The sequence below is a fragment of the Pecten maximus genome, unplaced genomic scaffold (assembly GCF_902652985.1).
Source record: "Pecten maximus unplaced genomic scaffold, xPecMax1.1, whole genome shotgun sequence".
NCBI classification, from domain to species: Eukaryota; Metazoa; Mollusca; class Bivalvia; order Pectinida; family Pectinidae; genus Pecten; species Pecten maximus.
Genome location: NW_022981801.1, coordinates 4326 through 15836, shown reverse-complemented (window position 1 = coordinate 15836; position 11511 = coordinate 4326). Strand labels below are relative to the sequence as shown.

Below are 11511 nucleotides of genomic sequence, written 5' to 3'. Positions count from 1 at the left end.
ATTTCAAAAGGTCTCTTTCAGTTTCTTACTTTACATTACGTTTTGATATTGTTGACATTGTATTGCTTTGTCAGTGAATAATAATTGTTCATTCCTTACAGGCTACATAGATCTATATAACAGCTAAACTTGGCTGAAAGTATGATTATACTGCTGGCGCATCAAGAACGGAAACGAGTGAGATTGACAAGTTCCCAGGGATAGACCAGGTGAACCTTTTTATCAGTCGGTCGGTTTGTTCAAATATTCATTCTAAGGGTGCTACAAATAACATCTGGTTTTAGTCAAATTGGTTCGTGGGCAAAATTATATTGTTCGTGAAAGAGGTCCTTTTGTTGAGTTTGTGTCATCTACTTGGTTTAGATAGGTTGTTAGATTGTTAACCTCACCTTTCTTGACTACTTCCAAGATATCGTCAAAATGTCTTTTCCATAGCGTAGGACGACACTCAATCGGAGTAGTCGTGATGACTTTCTGCTCCTGACGCTCCATAGATAGGTTCGCAACAATGGAATGCTTGATACTGGATTCCCCATCGCTGACCGAACGTATGTTGGTAAATTATGCCCCTGAAGGGGAAATATGTGGTGTTCAGTATAAACTCGACAGCTCTGTGATGTCGGTAACCGATAAAGTGGTTCTCTTCTTCACGGTTTTGTATCTTTTAAATATGTTCCTTCTGATTTGACCTCCTCATCAACTGGTGTATTGGTATAGAGGGACACTTCGTCATGTGAATTGGAAATGTTTTTCACATAGTGATCTGTTTTCCCCACCAGCGGTTGAGGCGGATTTGGTAAAACATCTTACCCGTCCCCTACCTACCTTCATTAGTACAGTGCATTTAGACGAAATGTCGCGCTACGAATTTGACAGCTGACTTCACTAACTCGCCCTATTGTGAATAGTGAGCTTATTTCAGCGGTCAGAACACTGACATTCGGCTATTGTACTCTTTGATTGACAAGGGAAACAGACGCTTTCGAAAGCTCACAAATTAAGTTTTCTGTTTGTGTATAAAATAAACTTGGTATACATCATTCCAAACGGATTAATCTTACTTTAAACAGAGACAATAGTGGTGACGAAAAATAGAGGAGAATAGAGACAATAATGTTGACGAAAGTTAGAGGAGACCGGATACAATAGTGGTGACGAAAAGTAGAGGAGACCGGATACAATAGTGGTGACGAAAAGAGGAGGAGATCGGAAACAATAGTGGTGACGAAAAGAGGAGAGTAACGAAAACAATAATAGTAACGGAAAATAGAGGAAGACAAGGACAATAGTGTTGACTAAAAGTAGAGAACAACAGCGACAATAGCAGGGACGAAATTCAGAGGATCTCAGAGACAACATTAATGACGAAATTTAGAGGACACAAAACACAGCAGTGATGACGAAATTTAGAGGACACCAGAGACAAGAGTGGTGACGTAAAGTAGAGGACAACAGAGACAATATTGGTGACGAAAGGTAGAAGAGACCACAGACAACAGTGGTGACGAAAAGTAGAGGAGAGCAAAGATAATTGTGGGGACGAAAACACACCACACTACTAAAAGTGGAGCTATTATGCTTTTGATCGTGGATATATGTAATCACTATAAATGAACATTTTGATGACATTTCAGTTTCCTTGAACATGTTCCAGAAAAATTAGTATATCAACATGATCAGTCCCAGAACAAGGTCACTGTTATTTAAGGTTGATTTTCGCATCACAATTGGTTTCAATGTGTCACTTTTTTTCTGACTGATTTCAAGGGAGCTTCACATGTTATCTCGATATGTATACATTATGAATATATATATATATATCACGGACATGGTTACAACGTGGTTCGTTGTTTATTATAATGTACATTTCTGTTTATTGTGTCTATCAAGCAATGAACAATTACGTAAACATTTTTATAAAAATACGTCCTATTACTAACTGAACGATATTTTTCTTTTGTTTGTTTTTTGTGTTGTTGTCGGTTTTTTTTTTTTTTTTTTTTTTAAATTATAATGGAAACATTCTGATCAGTTATATCTTACTTTTTATTACCGTCGAAATCAAAACCTATAATCAAATAATCAAGTACAAAAAATGAATTATTTGTTATTAATACACGTTTAATACAAAACAATACAAATCAATAAGAGATTATTAATAATGCAATGATAACATTTGTAATGATTGGCATGAATAACACAAGAAAAGAAAGCTAGCAAACATTGATGTTAAGATTATTGGGTTAAGCTTCACGTAATGCCATTTAAAAATAAAATGAATATAGACATCTTCACATAAAGACATAAAATATCATATTTAGTTCTACAAACTGCATGGTGAACTGTCTTTCCATCGAGACAATATGGGTGAATACGTCTTCGGAGGTCATGATGGCAGATTTTGTAAAATCGTCCAAAAAAAAGTCCTGGTTTTTGAAAAACCAGTTGTTACGAAACAAAGAGAAGTAACTCCATTTTAGCTCTATGAACAATTTGTATAACAGATTTTGATAATTCCGGAAGAAAGGTACTCCATTCTAAAACTTCGGACTTGGACAAGCGTGGTACATGTAAGAATACAGAATTTGTTTGATAACAAGCTTTCTGAGAGTATTGCTAAAGCAATACATGTCTATGTCCCCTACCGGCCCCAGCTAAAAGTAATAACAGCGACCTTGACCCAAAAACCTCGAAACTCGAACTTAATCTCTAGCTACTCATATTGAAGGTACATACCAACATACCTTGAGGCATGGATGAGAAAAACTGAGTGGACTGACAGACAGACTGACTGACACATGGAGAGAAACCAACCCTCTTTCACCGGTAGGGGACTTATAAATAATATGTAAAGTAACATAGACATAGATAAAAAAAAAACATCAGTGAAATGAGAATAAAATTCGTCTAATCCTCTACTGTCTCCCGTAAATTATTACACTTTCATAATTTTATAATGTCGTCCTTTGTTGTAAAGACTAAAAATAAACCATGATAATAATGCAATTGAGCTATGCAAAAAAAAAAATATACAAATTAAATCTATATGTCATAAAAAAAACTGTTCCAAGTGTAGACAAATGGAATCAAGCGTAAATATGGAAAATATTAGCTTCCCAGGTTTAGAGCAACATGCATACAGAGGGCGGACAAAAACATATATATATATTCATTCCTTCATTATATTTCTAATTTGATAATAAACAACTATTCATTGTGCTGATTTATTCTGATCTTATTACAATCATGATCTTTATAATTAGTAGCATTATCTTTATTTGCCCATTTAAGAAAATTTAAAGAACAGAATAAAGTAGTCAAAATGATGAATAAGATTTTAAATGCAAACTCAAATAGACGATATGGCAAAATTAGAGCAGCGCATCATCAGTTGAAGCGACTATAACTGAAAAATCACTGATGGAAAAATATACCAGGTATCTTTTTATTCTAAATTATAAAACTAAGACTTTTCGTTTGTTACAAAAATTAAACGTGTCAGCAAACGTATTTTATAAATACCTTTATCAGCCATGGCCATGACCGTGTTTTGCGTTTAACTATATACACAAAAGAATTAAGTAATCATTGGAAATATGTCTTAAGCATTTTTGATCGAAATAGTGTTGATGATGCCACATAAATGTTAACTCTAAATTAATGTATTTGGTCCATACATTATTTTGCCACCAATTAGTAGGTGGAATAATTCAATGTCTGAATGAGAGTTTAAATTTACACTGAACATAATGTCATACGCATTGATTACTGAACACCGTCACTGATCTGGCACAGCTTCCGTACGATCACATTGTGAAACTTTTTTCTCTGAGTGTCTTGGATATATCATTGATCTATGTATGGTTTCTCCGTTTTTACGAAAGTTTATTAAGAGTTTGTACAACATGTGAGGAGCAATACGTTTAGTCAATGTTCTTGACTTAGGAAATGAGACATTTCAATCTTCGTCTCCTGTTTCCTGGCTTCTTCTGAGATTGTGACCAAGTTTGTGCCGTTGTATGCCAGTCCATCTGACACACTTCCATCGCTGTCAACAACCTGCCTATAGTTGCTTGCTGCCTGTATTTCATTCTCCAACACCGAAGAAGAGTAGCCATAATTTCCTTGAAGTTGCTATGCTGGCACCGATGTTGATCTATAACCGGAGGCATCAGTCCGAGCTCCAGACACAGATTGAAAAACTTCTTGTCAATAGTTTCAACAATTTGTGCTATTTCATCATCAGATGGGACTCTGATCCAGACTTCGTTTGGAACAATACCTGTAAAAAATGTGTTCTTTTAAACATCCTGTTTAAATAAAATGATGGTATACATTATTTCTGATTATTCCATAACCTTTTAATCATTATATCTGTTATTAAAATCGGCAAGATACTTTCAGAAATACCAACAAAAGAAATTGAAACATACCAGATCTACACCAAGCATATACATAATGCCAACAAACAAGACTACATGGATTTTAATGTACTGTATCTATTAGCAGAAATACTGAAAAAAAGTGATAGAAAAATAAAAGCCTCTCTCTCTCTCTCTCTCTCTCTCTCTCTCTCTCTCTCTCTGTGTGTAAAACACGTCTAACCTTGACAAGATGATTTCATGTTCGTTTCTATAACCTCAGAGATGCGATCCGTTGCCATTTTAACATTTTCCATGGCCCTTTTGATGTCATGGAACGTCTGATTCGGGTAGATGCTTGTCCATTGTAGAAACATCTTGGTGACCAGTGTGATTGACGCCAGGGCAAGCGAATCTTTCTTGGCATGTTCGATTTGTGGATAGGTCATGCCAAGCTCAATAAACAACATCTCAAAGGAAGATACATCGACTAGTTGTGACAGACGACCAAGTTCCCGGGGAGTCGGCCTTCTTTCTGGATCAACAAAAGTTTTATTACATAACTACAGTTTGTAATCTTTAAATAGTAATACAGAAAATTTCTGTCTATAATTTCTGTGGGTTTGTTTCACACAAATAAAGACAAACCTAATTTTTTCTCTCGCACTTATCATAGATCCAACCGCGATATCTTGTACACCTATCTTGATGTTCCCTTGTTTACACCAACTTCCATATTGAAAACAAATCCAAATCTAAAAAAAATGTTTCCTCACTTGGTTATATTGGATTTGGCGACATACATGTATTTGATATGAGTTTACCCTTACCTGCGATGCTGTTTTTGTCTTGAGTCTTTACATCCTACAAATATCATAATGTATAAAAAAAATTCTTATTATGATGACACATTTTAATAAAAACGAATAATAGTAATGATAATGAAAAATTACCTTATCTTCATTCCATTAAGCTTTGAATCAAAGCTCTTCTCACACGTGGCCGAAATATCAAATATACAATATAAACAGCATGGCCAAAAACAATAAATGCATGAAATAAGAATAAGTAGCCTGATTGAGACAAATAGGGTATCACAGAATGATTTGATTATATCATAGCATACGATATCTGTACACAGATTTAGCAAAATTCAGAAAAATAGTGTAATCATTACAATAAGTAATCAGAGACATGGATACAGATATGATCATGTTGCCTTGAAATATGAAAACATAAACATTAATATATGTCAACTATTTATATATGCCAAAGGGTACATTTTGGCCAATGATACGCCAAGATAGCGTGAATTAAACAGAAAATATTTAAGTGTTGGGGATATATACATATATCAGTGATATTAAGAACTTATAAATACATCTGAACTTTTCTTTCTTGACAATTTATAACTTAAATTTTTGAACTGAAATATCAAGTCATATCGGAGGACTGTTTATCTTTTGCTTACTACCCATTAACATCATTTTAGTTGGGGATTTGATATCAATTTTTATCAACATTACCAGGTTTTAACTTTAATAGTCTTCTCCAAAATAATTATGTTAGATAAGGACGATGATTCAATGTTTTTTGGTCTTTTTATGATACATATGTAATCCTATTGTTACCTCTGTGACGTCCCAATAGTCAGCGTCTATTTTTGACAGACGATGTTGTCCTTGACATTCTCCGCCTTTACAGGGCACGCCCCTTTCTGCGTAGATGATGCCGTACAGCTGTACTGGGGTATCGTAAGGACTCAGGTGGAAGTTGCAGTGTAGTTGGCGTGAGTACTGAAAGTGTTGTTGGTTACTCATTTGCAGTGTTTCCTGGATAATGCCTTCGATAGAGAGCCTAACACGTTTACCAGAATTGGCAGGAAGCTTAGATTCCGTGGGACTGAATACTGTCACGGCTATGGTGGACCTCTCTGCGTGCAGGGACAAGATCATTCTAGTTAGGTCGTCGACCTCAAAACATCCAAAATCCATATAGAGACAATCTGTATTCTCTGTCGTCGACTCGCTACCTTCTGCCGCTTCCCCGAAGCATTGTGTTGACAGTGAAGTTGTCTTATACTTCCTCAGAACCTGGGCAAATGCTCTGTGGAAAAGCTCGTATGGTACGTAGACGTCATCAAATACAAAACATAACGTTTTAGAGACAGCACGATTTCTGCGCTCGAGGGATTTGACTTCATCAGTAAGCCCATCGATGTCTTGTAGCTCCATAAGTTTGCTGGGAATGGTATACGTTTCGCTGAATTGTGCACCTTCTGTGGCGGTTTTCGACAGTAGTATTTTCACTATCAGTCCAAACTTTTCCATCAGAGCAAGGAGGACTGTTTTGAAGGGAGCGAACGCTTCGTTCTTTTTCATACAGAGAAGACCTTCAATCAAGTTTTGGGTCAACTCGCCCTTTGAAATGTACAACTCCAGGTCTCGATTAAGCAGCAGATCATTCTTTGGAAGAAACTGGGCATCGGTAAGGAGGATGCTGAAGAAATCAGCAAGCCACTGGGGGTCAATGATGACAAAGTCGAATTCCCGGAAATATATCACAGACCTTGTGCAGTGAAGGTACCTAAATGAATTATATCATTTGAACTTAATACGTATCTAAATGAAAACGGAAAATACCTACCCGCAAAAACAGAAACACATAACGTTTCCCAGTGGAGTATACTTTGGTCTGTAAATTAAATATTTGGCAGGTGATAAAGCTTTCTCGTCAACCTAACATCATACTGTCGTTATATTTTTTTTTATAATTTCTTTATCTAAATCATGTCACCTGATAAAGCTAACGAGATTTGTTTTCAAACATGTATTCTAACTAAGACTATGGGATTAGCCCCATAAATTTTCCACGGTGGCATTTTGATTTCGACATTGAATAACTCGAATTGAGGGGTGTAGGAAACAGACTTCCAAAAATATGCCCTTCCATTTCTTACACGTCAACTTCATTTTTTAGGAAGACTGCTCGACTATAAGCTGCCAGAGCATATCGTTATTATCTCATGGCAAACAATGCTCAGCTTATAGAATGGCCTTCATATAGCCCCGATATGTCTCTGATTAAACATCTTAACCTAGTAGGAATATCAGAAGCCGTTAGAACCTTGCAACTAATCGCGCCCAGTTGTTTGAGTGAAAGAATGTTAAAGAATGAAACGACATTCATTTGACGCTAATATACATTCAGATGAATTCAACGCAAAGGTAAATATAAGGCGCATGCTTAAGATATGTAAACATATCAGTTAACCCTGCATATTACCTACAATAGAGTATATATATTTGTAATCTATACAAAGTTTGCAATCTTATTACAGCTCTGAAGGATAAGTAAACTTATTTTTTCTATGCTTTGTAGACCTGTGAATACCATATTAACGAATTCAAAAACAATTGAAATACAGTCGAACCCACTTAATTTGAAATCGGATAAATTGAAATATCGTTTAATTTGAAGTGAAATACAATCCCCGTGGAAATGCCTTCTTTGTCTTTGTATTGTTTCATCGGTTATTTTGAAATCGGTTTATTTGAAATATCGCTTTATTTGAAAGGAAATTATTGCCCCCGGCAATGCTAAACCATTGTTTATGTATCGCTTGTGCGTCCGATCAATAGATAGGTAAAAATGAAATTCTTATTTACACAATACAAATAAATTGTGACTTTTAATCATTAAATGCGTTCGTTATGAACACGAATCTGTATTTGTTTACAAATATACCTTGAAGGACACAGCTTATTTTGGCTTCTGCTACATATACACATCGAAATTGACTCTCATTTAACTATACGCGAGACAATTACAAATGACGAGGCCATTCTTAGGTTTGGTTTGTTTTTGTTTAACGTCCTATTAACAGCCAGGGTCATTTAAGGACGTGCCAGGTTTTGGAGGTGGAGGAAAGCCGGAGTACCCGGAGAAAAACCACCGGCCTACGGTCAGTACCTGGCAACTGCCCCGAACAGGGATTCGACAGAAAATGATAACAACGTAACCAGAACAGTGAAATTGACAACGACCCTCAAACAATTCGTGAAAAATCCATCTATCATCCATCTATCATCGACGCACATGTCCGGTTTCAGATGGTAGTTTCTTGGAAAGTAGCCCGGATGTACCGTAAACTGTTTTCACGTGTGTCCGCGAACTCAACATAAACAAAAACAAGCAACATTCGAAGACTTCTCCTGTGGAACTTAACATTATTTTTAATAAACTGTGAAACTATTATCATTTTGGAACCGATTGTAAATACTGACTAAGTAAAATCAACTACAGTGTATATTGAACAATGGTGTGTTGTTTCACGTAGCGCGGTACTGAAATATGTCGGCAAAAGGCTGGATCCCAGTTATATTGAAAACCGGTTAATTTGAAGTATTTTTTCCATTCCCCGAGCATTTCAATATAACCGGGTTCGACTGTATGTTGTACGTGAAGTTTTCATGCAATCTTACCTTCACTGTGAGGCACCATTTTTCGCTGTAGGCAAAATGCACTTTCGGAAAATCCGGAAATTTAAAATCCGGAACCAATTCATTTATTTGAGTTTTAACAAATTTGAAGCTTGTATGTATTACTTTATAATTTTTAATAATTTAATAATTTGATAATAATTAAATAATTGCATTTCATAATACAGGAGTTATATGCTTAACACAAAACTCATCAATGGGCAGGAAGTTTTTTTTCTGTGGACTGCTACAATAAGAGAATACGTGTATGAATCCGTGTCAGAGGTACAACACTCGATACTGAAACGTTTTTTTTTATACGGGTGGGGTTGTATCCCATTCGAAATGACTATTATCTCTTGTGACATGCTGTAGATACCAAGATTCTTCTAATATGAAAGCTTATATAGATTGATCAAATCATGACCATTTGGTTCTAAACTGTCCGATACAGAAACATCTTAAAAAGTATGCTTTTGTAAAATCATGGTACACAGAATGTTGAAAAAAAATCAAAGAAATCGCACAGCCATGAACAACAGTTTCAAATGCCATCCTGTCATTCCAATAAAGTTAAAGTAACCGTCAGTTACGTCTTAATGTCAGCATACGTTACATAAGTGTAGACATACTCACTCCAGGGCAAGTTTGATCTCATCTTCATCACTTAATGGGGCACTGGATTTTTCATTCATTTCAGTCACCTCCGCCAGTTTAAGTATTCTTGTTCCCTGTTTCCTGGCTTTGAATAGTTCCAGTTCAAACTTTAACCACGTAGTAGGAATTTCTCTCTCCCACTGATCCTGGTGTTTCGCTGCTTCTGTTATGAATCCTCGCAATGTTTCTAGATCTGTATCGTCATTGCCGAGGCTGTTGTCGAGGGTACAGAACTTAACAAAGTGGAGTGTTGACAATTCGGGAAATTTTGTGATGCTCTTCCTGATGTGTTCTATCTGTTTGTTGTAGTCCTGAAAATAATTCCGACAAATCACATCATATCTAAATATTCACCAGAGTTTAACTACAAGTTTTGGGTAAACAGGTTCATGAGATATGAAGTCAATATACTTGTTTGTAAAATATGTTTGTAGTCGTTTAGAAAATACCTTAGAAAATTATTGCCGTGCAACTCATGATGTTTACTATGAACAACGAAATGCATGCAGAATGTCCCGCGATGCATATATACTGTATACAGATTATTAGACGAAAAACTGTGACATTCGTTAACGTTATTGCTTGTTCAGTAATCACCAAATAACAACACGTGCTCTTGGTACTAGGAGTAGCCATATTGTTTGTTATATCAGCCATAGCTATTCAAACTGATTCGGTATCATTCAGAGTACTTCCAGTCAAATAAAACCGGTCACGTGTTGAAGTATAATGAATCGTTTTAGAATTTTTAGATATGAAAAGATGTATTTCATCAGAACGATCCTTTAGACAAATATCCTTAGGCTAGTAGACAATGTTGTCAGGCATACATGTCAGTAAAAATTGCTGGAGTTAACTTACCGATAACGGTAATGTCATCACATTATAACGGTTGTAATTATATCTATGTTACATCATTTAAGGTGATATTCGTTGCCAGCTAAGGTAACGTTTGTGTTGTCACTTACATAAATGTATGAACGATTTTGAATAATTTGGGGCGACAGATACACACACTCACATACATAACCTGAGAGACAGACATAAAGAGGGAGAGAGACGTGGAACCACAGGCGACTGGTTCGGGTCTATTCCGGCCAGTATGCTGGGATAAGCATTATATCCCAACATGTATAATGTTAGGTACATACTTTGAATATCTATTTGATATGTAGAATATAATAAACATGAAGAAGACTTTTGCGTCACCATTCATCATTCAACATAAACAGTTATAAAATACTATATTGTTATTGATATCGTTTCTGGTGATGTTACGGGATTTACGTATTGCTAAAGCAATACTTGTCCCCTACTGCCCCCAGTTAAGAATTACACAAAAATGATTAATAAAGATAGTGACATTTAGTGATTCTTTGGGAAAATGAAAAGTATACAACCTATTCTAAGATAATAATAAAAGCAATTTGCAAAGACGAGGACGGTGGTTTTTTAGTTGAGTGTTGAATCACTTCTAACTTTAACTTATGTCTTTGGAAATCATCTGTAAATAAATAATTGAATAAATTACGATCTATTGCATTCGTCTATCGACGTTTGTTCGTTTCTATATGCCGACTTCGGTACTTAAAACACGGAAGAGTTCCAATATTAAAGCATCTACATTTAACATTTGCTCTATAAATCGTCCTAGAGCACCCGACTACCAAAAATCAATACTTGTGAAACAGATACGAGCTTGAAGGTGATTGCACGACAACAACAAAAAGTGCTGTATATTCTTACGAAAATGACAAACATCGTCAAAATTATGGGCCCGAATCAATCACTTGCAATGCAGTGATCTATTCTTATATGGATCCAGCAGTTATTTGAAAGCATGCCACAGGGCCATTATAATGTCTCTCGGCACTTTTGCTATTCAGAAGTGTCATTTAAAAATTTAAGCATACTTGACCAACGTGACCTTGAATGTGAGTCAGGGTCATACATTTGAACAAACTTGGTAGCCCTTTACCCCAGCATGCCACAGACCCAATATCAACTCCCAG

General features: G+C 35.8%; 1 protein-coding gene across 1 annotated transcript; it reads right to left on the bottom strand.

Annotated features, from left to right (window-relative positions):
* Nucleotides 1-2027: 2027 nt before the first annotated feature.
* On the bottom strand, nucleotides 2028-9841 carry LOC117320232 (the record flags this gene model as incomplete). The annotated part of the gene is made up of 5 exons (XM_033874882.1): nucleotides 2028-4282; nucleotides 4606-4896; nucleotides 5192-5225; nucleotides 5993-6947; nucleotides 9479-9841. Coding segments are annotated over 5 exons (1984 nt in total), but the record flags the coding sequence as incomplete, so codon positions are not given.
* Nucleotides 9842-11511: the final 1670 nt, after the last annotated feature.